This window comes from Saimiri boliviensis, chromosome 3 (assembly GCF_048565385.1).
Source record: "Saimiri boliviensis isolate mSaiBol1 chromosome 3, mSaiBol1.pri, whole genome shotgun sequence".
Classification (NCBI taxonomy): domain Eukaryota; kingdom Metazoa; phylum Chordata; class Mammalia; order Primates; family Cebidae; genus Saimiri; species Saimiri boliviensis.
This window is the reverse complement of record NC_133451.1, coordinates 124,772,889-124,788,215: the sequence shown is the minus strand read 5'-3', so window position 1 is coordinate 124,788,215 and position 15,327 is coordinate 124,772,889. Positions and strand designations below refer to the sequence as shown.

The 15,327-nt window shown below is 43.6% G+C and overlaps 1 protein-coding gene and 1 pseudogene across 2 annotated transcripts; both read right to left on the bottom strand.

The window, feature by feature from the left end:
- Positions 1-284: 284 nt before the first annotated feature.
- On the bottom strand, positions 285-3,853 carry LOC141583877 (ras-related protein Rap-1A pseudogene; annotated as a pseudogene).
- A 4,696-nt stretch (positions 3,854-8,549) lies between these two features.
- Positions 8,550-14,012, bottom strand: LOC141583930 (putative tripartite motif-containing protein 61). Of its 2 annotated transcripts, none has more exons than XM_074395722.1 (2): positions 13,791-14,012; positions 8,550-10,348 (listed from the first exon to the last, which is right to left on the bottom strand). In XM_074395722.1, the coding sequence occupies exon 2, from the start codon at positions 9,526-9,528 to the stop codon at positions 8,629-8,631; it is 900 nt and encodes a 299-aa protein (XP_074251823.1). In that variant the 5' UTR covers positions 9,529-10,348; positions 13,791-14,012; the 3' UTR covers positions 8,550-8,628. Both variants share the same exon structure in this region, with proteins under 2 accessions (XP_074251823.1, XP_074251824.1).
- Positions 14,013-15,327: the final 1,315 nt, after the last annotated feature.

Genomic DNA, 15,327 nt, shown 5'->3' with positions numbered 1-15,327 from the left:
TAACAATATCTAACATTTGAAATGCATCCATGCTCTTTTGTATAATCATAAGAGAGTCAAGTATATTTTCACACCTGTTATAACTGCTATTGCAAAGCAGAAATACTATTGTCTTATTTTCCAAGAGATACACACAGAGGAATTTTTTTTTTCTTCCAGGGAACTTGTGCAAACCAACATAAAACCTAAATTCTTTACATAATATATAAAACAGGAGAAGCATCTTCAAATTTATTTTTTGAGTCTGAAATGCTGGCGCTTTCGAATCAGGCAGCAGTTCTTCATTCCTGTAATCTGGCTCAGAGCTGCTGTTGACTACAGGCTTAGAGTAGCAGACCTAATTTCTTTTTAGGATTCTTCTTTTCCACTGGTGTTTTTCTATTTATCTGTCTGACCAGGTCATAAAACATCTCATTAACATTGATCTTTGACTTTGCAGAAGTTTCTACAAAGGCACAGTTACACCACTGTCTTGCCTAATTCCAGCCCTGTTCTTTGCCAACTACTCGCTCATCTTCAGGGTCACATTTATTGCCAACCAAAATCATTACAACATCTTCTGTGCCCTTAACCTGTAAAATGTGTTCCCTCAGGTCCTATAAGTCGTTAAATGTGGATTGAGCTATAATAGAATATGCCAGTGTAAAACCTTGGCCATTCTTCATATACAAATCACCCATTGCTGCAGATTGCTCTATCCCTGCAGTATGCAGGATTTCGAGCATACATTCTTGGCAATTAAATTCAACTTGCTTTCTGTAGGAAAACTCTGTCATTGTGTCATATTTTTCAAAAAAAATTTCCTGAACAAACTGAACTGTCAGAGCAGACTTCCCAATACCTCCTAACTAAGGACCACTAGCTTGTACTCACACAGGATGTGTTCTGTTTAAATACTGATGATCCCTTCCTTTTTCTTGGAGCTGCTGCTCCCCCTTTCAATCCATCTCAGGGCTCTTAGATCCTGATTCCTTTTCTCTTCTCCCTCAGAATTTTCCCTAATCTTAATGGACTTTCCTTCCTCCACCAATACTCTATCCTTTCCTGTCGCCACTCTTTTTAATCTCATAAAACTTCCAGATTAGTTTGAATAGGGATTGAGGAAAGAGGAAGGCCAGTCATTGTGGTTCCGTCTGGGTGTGTGACCTGTGTGTGGATCCCAGGCCTGCTCTCAGATTACCTGAGTCGTCTGGGGCTGGTTTCTTGATTCCCCCCTTCACCCTTTCATGGTCACATGAAAACAAAAAAAATCAACCTCAATTTCTCTTTATGTTTTGTGTAACAATAAACACCAATAAAGATAGATCTTCTGGAAAACTACTTTTTTTGGGGGGAAAGGGGATTGAGTTTCTGTGACGCCAGGCTGGAATGCAGTGGCACAATCATAGCTCGCTGTAGCCACAAACTCCGGACCTCAAGCAGTCTTCCTGCCTAAACCTCCCACACTGCTGGGATTACAGTCTTGAGCTATGGAGCTCAGTCTGGAAAACATTTTCTAAACTATAGAATTTGGTGTGGCACAGAACTCAAGATAATCCAAGAATGCTTTCTGTTTCTCATACTTCTGTTGGCTGTTTAATGGTAGATATGCTGATTATGCACAACACCTCAGACATAATACGATGAAACTGGGGCAAAACCAGCACGAATCCCCTTATGAGAAGTCCAAATCTATGATTCTCATACAACATACAAAAGAACTTTCTCATGTAAGATGTCAGAGTAAAGAGTGAACCACATATGTGTGTGTGTGTGTGTGTGTGTGTGTGTGTGTGTGTGTGTATATATATATATATATATATATATATATATATATATATATATCTGGTTCCCACTTCTTGCTCAACAATACGTGACCTCAGAACAATTCAGTCTTATACCTGTAGGGAGTTTTCTTTCTTTATACAATCAGCATAAGGAAAGTGACAGGTCTTAGAGGGCAATTGTTTCTTGTTCTCTGATTGATTCTTCAGGGTCCAGTTTGATGAAGAGGACAGGGGTAGGGACCTGAAGATTGGTCATGATGGGGTGAGAGCTGCAGCAGTAACCCATCATGCACTGAGTGGAGCATGAGGGCAAATGCTGGGTTTTAACATTTTTTTTGGTGGGGGGCACAGGATGTTCCTCATGATTCTCTGTAACCTGGAAGTCCTGGGCTCAAGAGATCCTCCAGCCTCAAACTTCCAAATATCTAGGACTGCAGACACACGTTACCAGGGCCAGTTAATTTTTTAAATTATTCTTTTTGTAGAAATGGTGTCTTGTGTCTCACTGTAGAGTCCAGGTTTGTTTGAAACTCCTGGTTTTATCCTCCTTCTTTGACCTCCCAAAGTGCTGGGATGGCAGCCATGGCTCCCAGCCAGTCTTTTGTTATTTATAATGAGCCCCTTTGGAGCCACTGGATGTATGTTAATGAGGTGGGTTAAGTTGGGGCCCTGGGGTAGCCTGAGGATAGGGCTGCTCAGCAGAAGACCAAGTGATTAGTACTTGCAGCAGAATGGTGGGGGCACCTGGAAAATAAACTTTATACAAACTCGTGAAGAATGTCATAGGAGGAGCTGGAGATTCACAAACACCTTGAGATGACCGGAGAGTGGACCACCCAGAGAGGGAATGGAACTAAATTTAAATATTCAATGTGATACTTACACTGTACTTACACTTTTAAAATGGTTCTTTTAGTGATTTATTTTAAGACAGATAAAATGATGATGTATGATTACTGCATTAAAATGATTTGGGAAAAGTAGAAAGAGCATGATCTTGATAAAATAAAATTGACCATAATAATTATTGAAGCTGTGTAATGGATCTATGGGGGTTACAGGAATCTATTACACAATTATGTCTCTCTTTCTGCATGTTGAGACTCTTCCATAATATCTCAAAAATTAAACTGAGATCATACAGCATCCTATGTATTATTGTGTCAATCCCGCATGGGAAAAATTGAACACTGATAAAATTTAGTCCAGATATGAAGACTGATGATGCCGCACACCCATACACACACTAGAATGATAGAGACAGGTGTGTTTCTCACATGCTCAGGTGTTGCAAGAGAGCACCGAGGCCTATCTGTGGTCTCAAAATGGGCTATGGGAGCAGAGAAAGAGGACAGGCTAGGTGTTTTCTTGAGGTTAAGCTGTGGTCAGCGTGAAGAATCACTTGCTAAGGATGAAATTGTGTGGTTTGAATTACCTTCCTGCACTGAAGGAGAGAGTACCTGGGCTTTCTCAGCAGATTGCCCACATGTGCGGCCAAAGAAAAGAATGAAGGAGTGAGAATTAAAAGTTATCAAGAGTGAAAAACTATACACATAGATTTCACTATGTTTTAGGATCCTCCCCACCCCAATGTTTAACAGTCGATTAGGTGCACCATGTTTTATTTTATTTTATTCGAACTTCTTTGAATAAGCCTTTATGGTGCCCAGTGAACCTGACAGCTTAATCTAGTAAGGGAAGTATAGTCCCATTGAATGCCTTCTTTAGAAACCCAGCATTGCGTGTTCTGTGAAGTGAAATGAGTCCTTGGTCCCTCTCAATAATGGCTGGAACTACAAACGAATTCCAAATTCTGCTGCAGCTTTGTATTGTGGCCTTAGTGTATATGAAGATATAAATAACCTTGAGTTAGATTTTGGATATTTGTGAGGCAAGAAGTATTCACTCTGAAGCAGGTCACTGAGGTCATGGCCCCATAGTTAGTAAAACTGTGCATATTGGGCAGACTGTTGGTCAGGGGCTCCGGTTCTGAGAAGTTTCATCCTTTGACTGACCCTGGAGTCCTGTTGCTTATTACGGATGTCCTGATTAGTTAATAAAAACTCGTAAATCCCTACTGAGCTCATCACACGTGACAATGGTTATGTCATCCTTACAGTGTATAAACTCCCACTGCTGTTTCTCATTTCATCCTGTTGTGTGGAGGAGGCATAGGAAGGAGGTTCTTTCGGTAGCTGACAGGCCTAAGAGAGCAGTGATCTCCTAAACCCATGGCATAAAGCAGGGACTAAGAACAAGGTAGGCAGGCTACCCCTTCCTGCAAAAGAAATATGGCAGAGAGCCCTCATCTGGCTCCATGATGTCACAAGGATTCCTCCTACACCTGTGCTGAGCTAGCGGGGTGCTGCTTCTAGAATCCAAGGCATGCTGAGCAACTGAGTACGGACAGTCACAGGCTCAGTGCCTGTGAGAGCCTGATGTACTGCAAGTTAGAGCCTGTAAGCCTTTTGTGGAGGGGGCACCACTGAAGATGGGTTGATTTGGAACTAACAGCGTAAGTGACCTTAAGCAAAATTTATAAATGATCAATATGTTTCCTCCAAAATCCAAAAAGGGTTAAAGATTTTGGCTTGTTTTCACATTGTGGGCATTGAGAGGTTTAATAGCTGTTTCTCCACAGTGTCAGAGAGGGAGTCGCTTTCATTTAAAAATAATTTTCAGCCATTTAATCAAATAAGGGGCTTGCACTATGTGGAGGTAATGACACATTCCCTTTGTGCAAACTACTTTGTGAGTATTTTCATGGCCTGCCTGAATGAGTGTTTCAAATGGATTACCACGGAGGAGAATGTCATCAGTGTAAATCATACCTGCAGTTCTGGAAGATGTTGAATGAAGTTGAGATCCCTACAAAGTTTGTGTGCAAAGGCAAGACTGCTGAGGTGCCCACGGTTGGTGGGTTGAGGTGCATAAAATTCCTTTGAGGTAAAGGGAAAACATGGACAGGAAGCTGTTGAAATAAGCTTGAAAAAACCTAACCAAATCTGTAGAAGCCTGATATTTACCATTTGCTGATTGGGTGGAGTAAGCCACGTCAGTAACATTGCGAGAGATCACCCCATTAAAGCTGGCATCAGTTCACTCTGAGATGTCCTACTTTTTTCAAAGTGGGAGAGCACAGAAAATTGGGGTTGAATTCAGAAACAGTGGGATAATCACTCCTAGGTCTTGCATCATGGGTTTCAATACTTGAGTATCCCATTTTAACTAATATTTAGTCATATTATCATTTTTCACTTGGGGTCAGGAACATCCATTGAATCCCATTTTGTGAAGCTATTAATAAATGCAAAAGGCTTAATTTAATTGCATATTACTTATTGTATCTCTTTGTTTTCTCTTTACGTATCATCCCAGTGTGTGCTCTCTCCATGGAAAATTTAAGGAAATCAGTGATTCTCATGATTTAGACAAAGAATATCTCTTTTATCTCCATTTTATGTTTAGTAACATCATTAAGGTAATAGAGGATTCATCATTTATTTTTATTTTTATTTATTTATTTATTTATTTTTGAAATGGAGTTTCTCTCTTGTGGCCCAGGCTGGAGTGCAATGGTGTGCACTCAGCTCACCAAACCTCCACCTCTTTGGTTCAAGGGATTCTCCTTCCTCAGCCTCCCAAGTAGCTGGGACTACAGGCATATGCCACCAGGCCAGGATAATTTTGTATTTTTAGTAGAGATGGGGTTTCTCCATGTTGGTCATATTGTTCTCAAACTCCTGACCTCAGGTGATCCACCTGCCTCAGCCTCTCGAAGTGCTGAGGTAACAGGCATGAGCCACCAGGCCTGGCCGGATTCATCATTTAAAATCAGAGGGATCCGGTTACCTAATTAAAGGCAAAAAAGTTTTCCAATTGATGCATTTTAACAGATGGTCACGTTCAATCATCATCTAAGTTACAGAGAAAGAAAGGTCAACCATTACCTTTTAATTTTTTGTGTAGATTTTTTGGTAAATTTTGTATTTTTAACTGGAAGTTGCAAATTAGGAACTTCTGTTCCATTTTTTTTTTTTTTTTTGGTCTTCTCCTTGAATCTATAGTTTTACTTTTCTTTCTCTTTTACCCATTTCCCTGACTTCTTATGTCCATTTTTTCATTATCTAGATTGATCAGCAGGAGTTTATTATTTTTTCTCCTTTTTTTTTGTAGACACTTAATACATTGAAGGAGGTGTTCCTTTTAAGGTGATTATATTTTGAAGTTTCTTACTCCAGACAACTGTATCTCAGTATCATCACAATTCTATGGGAACTGGAGGGTTATAGAGTTTAGGAATCCTGGTTGTATGTTTGATTGAAATTGCCTACTTCGATGAGCCACATGCTTCACTGCCTTCTCCCCATATTTCTTTTTCTTTTTTTCTTTGTTTTCCTTTTTTATGTTTTTATGTTTCATTTTTTTTCTTTCTGAGACAAGGTCACACTATGTTGCCCAGGTTGGTCTCAAAGACCTGGGCTCAAGTGATCATTACAGGTAGGAGACACGGTTCCCAGCCATCTCCTCTCCATAATTCTGGATATCAGAATATTTGCTGTAACACAGGCATAGACAGCAGCAGAAGCAGCAAAGATATTTCTAGGGTTTTAATTAGCCATCTGCTCTTATGAATATGAGTCTCAAATGCTATTACTTAATTGTTTGTCTCCACAAACCTCATGTGTTATAAACAATCACCCATGCAACAGTGCTGAGAGGTGGAACCTAATGGGAGGTGTTTAGGTGGCAAGTCCTCCCCCAATGAAAGGATTCGTGCCAGGCTAAGAAAGAGCTTTTGAGAGTATATGTCCCCACACTGCTCTCTATTTCTTTTCTTTGAGACAGAATCTTGTTTGTCACCCAGGTTGGAGTGCAACGACACAATCTTGACTCACTGCCATCTCTGCCTCTGGGGCTCAAGTGATCCTTTCACTGCAGTCTCCCAAGCAACTGGGACTACAGCCACATGCCACCATGCCCTGCTAATATTTGTGCTTTTGGTGTAGACAGGATTTTGCCATGCTGGTCAAGTTGATCTTTAACTACTGGCCTCAAGGGATCTGCCTGCTTAGGCCTTCCAAAGTGCTGGCATTACAGGCATGAGCCACTGCACTTGGCAGCTCCACCTCTGCTCTTTAGCCACGTGAGAAACTGTGTTTCTCCTTCCAGAGGCTGCAGCATAAAAGCACCATCTTGGAAGCAGAGACAAACCCCGCCTCCAAGACACTAAACGTGTCACTGCCTTGATCTTGAATTTTCCGACTTCCCAAACTGTGAGAAATTAATTTCTCTTTATAAGTTACCAAATCTCAGGTATTCTCTCCAATCAGAACAAAATGGATTAACACATAAGTGATTGTAAATTTCAAGTAATAATTGAAATTGCAACTATTACCTTTTAATCTTTTGTCTAGATTCTTTTGGTAAATTTTGTATTTTTAACTTGAAATTGCAAATTAGGAACTTCTGTGAGAGGGTTTTGTTTGTTTTCTGTCCTCTCCTTGTACCTCGAATTTGGTTACATTTTTATTGCTTTTTATTCTTCATTTATCTGACTTTCCTGTCCATTATTCTTTGTTCTTTTTTTTTTTTTTTTTTTTTTTTTTCAGACATTCAGTACACTTTACAGGTTGTTTCTTTTTTTTTTTTTGAGACGGAATTTTGCTCTTGTTACCCAGGCTGGAGTGCAACGGCGCGATCTCGGCTCACTGCAACCTCCACCTCCTGGGTTCAGTCAATTCTCCTGCCTCAGCCTCCTGAGTAGCTGGGATTACAGGCACGTGCCACCATGGCCAGCTAATTTTGTATTTTTAGTAGAGACGGGGTTTCACCATGTTGACCAGGATGGTCTCGATCTCTCGACCTAGTGATCCACCCGCCTCGGCCTCCCAAAGTGCTGGGATTACAAGCTTGAGCCACCGCGCCCGGCCGTACAGGTTGTTTCTTTTAAGGTGACTATGTTTGACAAGACATAGTAGTCATTTAAGGTAATTATTGTCTATGACAATACTAATTGTAGCAGGTTGTGAAGAAGGTTCAACAGAGAAATAAGGCATGCATTTCTGTAATGGTGTCAGTGAAAGTATACCCGCAGGATGTGTTTTTTAAATTATAAAAGAGATAGCAATAGGTCTGGACTGAAATGCATGACTCAGGGAGACATTAAAAGGGACCTGAGTGTATATTCCTGCTCTTAAACACCAAAATATTTCTTCATTACTGACTAAGTCATATAAATCTCTGAAAGAGCCTCAGCTGAAGTCAGTAAAAGCAGCACAAAGCAGCGGAGTTGAAGGTGCAGGCTTGTCATGGGGCGCAGAGCAGTGAGCAGAGCAGAGCAAGAACAGAAATTCCCTGACAGTGGTGGCCAACGTCTGGGTGATCCTGCTCACAATGGCCTCTCTAGGGCTCAGTTTGCATAGATAGGGTGGACCCTCCCTGACAATTTGTTTTAGTGTTGAGACCGCTAATGCCACACACTCCAAGATTGTGAGAAATGGGCTCTCCTTCCTGTAGTGAGGTTTATGGGGAGAGCAGCGGATCTACAGAGTTGATCCAAAAATGACTTGAGAGAGCAAGGACAGGAGACTAGTTTGCGGCTGTGATGGTGCTCAGGGGTGGGGCTGCTGAAAGGGTTCTCCACTACCTGGGGCTGAGCCTGTCACCTGCAGCAACAGAGGACGCAGCCAGGCTTTCTCATCAGCTTCTCCAGGTGCACAGAAGGGAAGAGAGGAGAGTGAGTCCCCCCAAAATATCTAGAGTCCAACATAAACATGGAATCAGAGGCTTTATTACAAATGCCCTGCAACAACACAGGAAGAAAAGACAGCCACAGGCAAAGGGCTCTCTAAGGAGCCCATCACTGGTCTATGACAATACTGATTGTGACAGCTTGCGAAGAAGGGTCAACAGAGAAATAAGGCATAAGCTTTTCTGTAAACTTATCAGTGAAAGTGTACACATGTGATCTGGTTTTTAAATTATAAAATGAAACCTGTCCCAACTCATAGTCCAGAAAAACGCCTATTTGCTGGACTTCTGTATTCCATGTACTGCATGAACCACAGAATTGCCGAATTTCCCAGCACCCCATCCGTGGGGTTGGCGATCTCAGACCATCTCTCGGAAACGATTCTTCACACACACCAAGGGACAATGCACCTGTGCCTCTCACTTCCACGTGCCAAAAGTGTCTCCCAGCATCAAAGCCCTCACAGCTCCGGACAGCTGGGTAAAAACTCAATGAGTGAGGATTGTCGATAAAGCCTGGATGCATCCTACTAAAGATCACACTCTTTCTGTCTCTTGAGATAGTAAGACTAGGGTGGGCTGTTTCCGGGTCTAGCGTCAAATCTTCCTGAAATGTGCTCATCATTCTTTGAAACCCAAAATAATGCGGAGGGAGCCGAAAGCTCTTCTTGAATTCATGTGAGCAGACTGCAGGGGCTTTCAGGTTTTCACAGGTGTTGTAGATGTTCTCAATACCTGTCAGCACATCCAGGTCTCCCTGAAAACACTTCTCCGTTACTTCATTTAACAGATTTTGTAGTACAAATAAATGGTCTGAAATTTGTCTTTGGTTTTCAGTGAGTTTTTCCTCAGCATCGTTCTCTTCAACAAGTAAAGAGTCACAAATTACATCATGTTCCTTTACCAAGGAAACCTTAATTTCTTCAAATTCAGAGTGTAATTCCTTCCTCCTTATTTCCATCTTCCTTTTCTCATTGAAAGATTTCAAAATCGTGGCTTCACGTCGCATCTTGGCGTCTTCAATTTTCTCCTTTAGTGGCTGAATGCAGCTTTTGAGCCTTCTCCTGTATCTGGCTGCAGCTTGCTCAATGGGCAGCAGGGGGTGGTGCTGGTGGTCAGAGGAGACCCTTCACTGGGGACACAACAGCTCCAGGTCCTTCTCACAGAACAGGGACAGACGCTGCCAGTGCTTCCCACTCAGGGGCTCCTCCTGCTGCCGTTTCCTCTTCCTCCTCATGGCGGGAAGCTGCTGAACCATATCAGTCACGTGGCGAAATTGGGTGTTGCTCCTGAGGGTCTCTTGGGGGCAGTGGTGGAGGCACACGGGGCAGGGGAAGATGTCCCGTAGGTCTTCCCAGCGCTGGTGGATGCAGGAGCGGCAGAAGTTGTGCCCACAATGAGTGGTGACTGGGTCCTTGAGGTAACCCAGGCAGATGGGGCAGCTGGCCTCTGCTTGGAGCTCAGCTAGGATCGCTGCGAAGGCCATGGTGCAGAGAGGGATCTGCGTGGGGAGACTCCCTTCAGAAGGTGTGATCCTCCGGGAAGGAGGGAAGGTGAGAAGCTGGTGCCTCCTCTGAGTTCTCTCCCGTAAGCACTTCACAGGCCTGAGTCTGTTTCTTTCCCTTTGGCTCTAGAAGCAGCTCCCGCGGGAGGGAGGGCCCAGGGCACCGGCTGATCCCTTGGCACCAGATCCTCCTTTACTCAAATTCAAGCTGGGCTCTTTCGTGGTCTTTCTCAGAAAAAGCCACAGTTCCAAGAGGCAGTGGAAACTAATGACCACGTAAAATACTCCAGAGTGTGAGACTTTCAACAGAACAGAAGGCAGTTGTCTTCAACAAAAGGAGAAAAAAGAATAAGATCTATTAAGGCAATGAAGGACATGTATATCCATGAAAACAAATGCCTAAATAATTTTTCTTATTTCTGTATAAACCCTTCTAACACTAAAGTCTATTGAGATAGAGGAAATCTCATATGTATTCTTTAGTTACGATTTCTGATAAAGATATTATGATCTTAATATTTAAAACAGGCTCTATATTTTAGACATTCATAGTGCAATATTTACCCTTAAGATTATATGTGATCCTGGATTTGCCACACAGCATTGCAAGGTATAGGAATTGAGATATCAATTTTTAGTGGATACACAGTGTTTGTTGTGGTAATTTTACTACTACATTATACACTTTAGATGTTCTCCAGTAGAAAACATTACTGAAAAGGCTCACAGCCCTGACAACACAGTGACAATGCATTCTATCAAAAAAATACACAAATGAGCTAGGCTTAGTGGTTCACCTGTACTTCAAGCTACTAGGAAGGTCAGGTAGGAGGATCAATTGAGCCTGTAAGGTGAGGCTGCAGTGAGCGGTCATTGTGTCACTGGAATCTAGCCTAGGGATCAGAGCATGATCCCGTCTCAAATAAAATAAAATAAAAGCTGAGCCTTATTGTCTCTGTGTCACTGTCTCCAAGCCAGACCAGCTCTTCTCTTACTCTCTTTTATAAGCCTCACCTTTCACTTTTGCTACATCTTGGAGTTCTAAAATCTCTTGTGGGCCATGCATGGTGGCTCACATAATGCCTGGCCTTGCTCACGTGTAATCATTCTTTTCAGGCCCAGGTGGGCGTATCACCTGAGGTCAGAAGTTTGAGACCAGCCTGGTCAACATATAGATGAGGTTTCATCCCATCTATACTAAAAATACAAAAAATAGCTGGATATGTTGGTGGGTGCCTGTAATCCCAGCACTTGGGAGTCTGAGGCAGGAGGATTACTTGAACCCAGGAAGCAGAGGTTGCAGTGAGCACAACAGCACCATTCCACTCTGGCCTGGGCAACAAGAGTGAAACTCTGTCTCAAAAGTAAAAATAAAAATACATAGCCGGGCGCGGTGGCTCAAGCCTGTAATCCCAGCACTTTGGGAGGCTGAGGCGGGTGGATCACAAGGTCAAGAGATCGAGACCATCCTGATCAACATGGTGAAACCCCGTCTCTACTAAAAATACAAAAAATTAGCTGGGCATGGTGGTGCGTGCCTGTAATCCCAGCTACTCAGGAGGCTGAGGCATGAGAATTGCCTGAACCCAGGAGGCGGAGGCTGTGGTGAGCCGAGATCTTGCCATTGCACTCCAGCCTGGGTAACAAGAGCGAAACTCCGTCTCAAAAAATAAAATAAAATAAAATAAAATAAAAAATAAAAATAAAAATACATAAATATCCCTGTGTCTTCCTCTCTTCTTGACATTTCACACAAATCTCTCCACATTCTCTTTCTACTCCAACTTCGTCTGGCTTCCAGGTCCGACTCCTCTATGGCCACACCAATCTCCCAAGTTCAGATGAACCAAATTAGTGGCAAGAGCAAGGCCAGGCATTATGGTTTTGTGTTCTCATATTTTGGGGTCGGCGAGCACAAGCACAACTGCCCCCCACCCCCACCACTGCCAACTACTGCATTCTCCTCTGACCTCACCTACATTATCCGCTCCACTGGGCAGGGGCCTGCAGAGTGAATTTCCTAATCTCTTCCTCAGTGCAGTGTCCTATTCCACCCTGGTTAGGGGAGTTTATTCAGTTTCATCCTCACACGGACTGAGTGGAAGCCCTCGCAGAATTGCTCCATGCACAGGCTGAGCGTCCGAGGTCTCCCTAAACCTCTAACCTCTCCTAAGGCGCCTGCTCCTTCCCTGAGTTCCTGCTCACCTGCACTTGTGATCTGAAGGGCACTCTTCCGATGCAAATCTCCACTTGGATCCAGGCTCTGTGAATATTCTGGAACTGCCCTCAAATTTCCTGATGTGGGGGTGGTTCCCTCAGCGCCACTGCCTACTAAGAATGGCTGCTTACGCCTTTCTTTCTTTTTCTAGCTCAGAACAGGCAACACAGCATAGCCTCTCTGTTCACCTGAGAGTTCTGAATCCGGTGCCTTCAGAGTTTATAAGCCTGTGGAAAGCTTCCCTTCTGTTTCCTTATTGGACAGACTCCAGATGTAATTAGCATCTGGCCAATGACAGGCTCTGATGACCATTTCCCACCTTCTCTGATTGCATTTTCTACCTAGGATGGGGGTCGGTGGGCATTAAAAGTGGAAAATTGGATTTCACTGTCTCAACAGTCCACTGAATCTCCTCTAACCTAATCAGGGATTCTGTTCTGAGTTAATTCAAGATTGGGAATATTTTCATCCTGTTTTTCTCACGAAGGCAGATATAGAACTTTTTAGCTAGTGTTGGCCTGATTCCTCTCAGGCAGTTTCAATTGTTTTTGACCCTTCATGGAAGAGTTTCCAGTCAGCCCTTTACTGTTTTCTGGATCCTCAAACTCATTGCAGAGTTTTTAGCCTCCAAAAACCAGTGATCTCTGTGTCACTGTCTCCAAGCCAGACCAGCTTCTCTCCTAACTTTTGTTTTTTTTTTTTTTGAGACAGAGTCTTGCTCTGTTGCCCCAGGCTGGAGTGCAGTGGCACGATCTTGGCTCACGGTAACTTCCACCTCCTGGTTTCAAGCAATTCTCCTGCCTCAGCCTCCCAAGTAGCTGGGACTATCCGCGAATACCACCGTGCCGGGCTTTTCTTTTCTTTTTTCTTTCTTTATTTTTTATTTTTATTTATTTATTTACTATTATTATTATTATTATTATTATTATTGTATTTTTAGTAGAGATGGGGTTTCACTATATTGGCCAGGGCTTTTGATCGGCCTGACCTTGTGATCAGCCTGCCTCACTTACCCTCTTTTTGAGCCTCATCTGTCACTTCTGCCACATCTCAAAGCTCTGAAATCCTCTCTGTCTTCCTACCCCTTCTTCACAGTTCACACAAATTTCTCTACATTCTTTTTCTACTCCAACTCTATCTGGCTTCCAGGCCTGACTCCTCCAGGGTCACACAAATCTTCCAAGTTCAGAAAAACCGAATAAACGGCAAGAGCAAGGCAGGCGCTACGGTTTCAAGCTCTCATATCTTGGGGTCACTGACGCAAGCACAGCTGCCCCTTCTCCCTTGCTCCCATCTGCTCCATCCCGCTCTGACCTTGCCTGCATTATCCACTCCACTGGCCAGGTGTTTGCCAAGGGAATTTCCTAAGCGATTCCTCAAAGTAGCCTCCTACTCCACCCTGGTTAGGGGAGTATTCGTATTTTCGTCCTCACGGACTGTGAGCAGAAGCCCTCACGGGGCCGCTCCATTTGCAGCCTGAGCCTCCGAGGTCTCCCCCAACCGCTAAATCCACCCAAGGCGCCTGCTCCTTCCCTCAGTCCCTGCTCACCGGCACTCGTGGTTGGAGGGGTGCTCTCCTAACGCCAAATCTCCACTTGTGTCCAGGATCTGTGAGTATTCCGGAGCTGCCCTTAAATTTCCTGATGTGAGGGGTGGTTCCCTCAGCAGCACTGCCGAGGTGGTAAGAAGGGCTTCTCCTGCCCTGGCAGGTCAGTGGCGACCTTCTTGATCCAGGTGAGAACAGGCAACACAGCACAACCTCCCTGTTCACCTGAGATTTCTGAATCTGACGCCTCCAGAGCTTCTAAGCCTGTGGAGACTTTCCTTTCTGTTTTCCTATTGGACAGACTACTGATACGATTAGCGTCTGGCCAATGACAGGCTATGATTGGTATTTTTCCAACTTCTCAGATTTTATTTTCAGGCTAAGAGGTGGGGTGGGTGAGGCGAACAGGAGATTAAAGGTGGATGATTGGATTTCTCTTTCTCACTAGTCCACTCAAACTCCTCTAACTTAAGCAGTGATTTGTTCCTGGGTTAATTGAAATTTGAGAATATTTTCATCGGATTTTTCTCAGGCAGAAAGATGTAGGATTTTTTGGCTAGTGTTGGCCTCCTCTTTCTCTGACAGTTTTAATTCTTTTGTCCCTTAATGGAAGTGTTTCCAGAGTCAGTCCTCACCTGCTTTCTGAATTCCCAAACTCATTCCAGAGTTTTCAGGCTCCAAAAGCCAGTGGTCTCTGTGTCACTGTCTCCAAGCCAGACCAGCTTCTCTCTTACTTTCTGTTTTGAGCCTCATCTTTCACTTCTGCTACAATTCAAAGCTCTAAAATTGCCTTTCTCTCCCTTTTTCAGAGTTCACAAAAATCTCCCCACCTTTTTTTTTTTTTTTTTTGCATTTCAATCGTGCATTTATTCAACACAATTCTTCTACTCTACACAACGAAGTACAAAAACAATGCCATCTAAAACACTACAAAGTTATAAAACTCTAACAGAGATTTTATAGTACTGGCAACACAATAAATGAAAAAAAGAAAAAAAAAAATTGGTGTACATGTTGCCAAGGTATCCTGAAAGACCACCATGAAGGGCAGGCAGAACCGGGGCTGCCGGATGAACCCGCAGAGCTGACTCTCAACTCACTGGCCAGTTTCCGAGTAGGGTGGTGGGGTAGGGTGTGTGCATGGGTGCACAGACAGACAGAACCATGCACAGCAGCTACCATGGGTAAGAGGCTCTTAGGGGATGTCTGACCCTTGAAATCAGAAGAGGCTTTAAGAGGCCGGGCCTAACTGGGTTGGCAGGCAGCTGCTCTAAAGCCCAGGATGCTTCCTTTCCAAAAGGACACTGCCCAGCAACAGCAAGGGCATGGCCTGGCCACCATCCCAGGTCACCAGGGAAAGGAAAAGTGTTCTTCAACACAGGCAAGGTCACATCACCCCCACAGCCTCACTTGTCCCTGTTGGCTCTGCCACTGAACTGACTCTTAAAAATGGTTAAGCTTTCTAGACAGAAAACCGGAGGGCATCTTGACAGACACAACACAAACCCATAGCACTTCCGCAACCAGACCTCAACCAGTA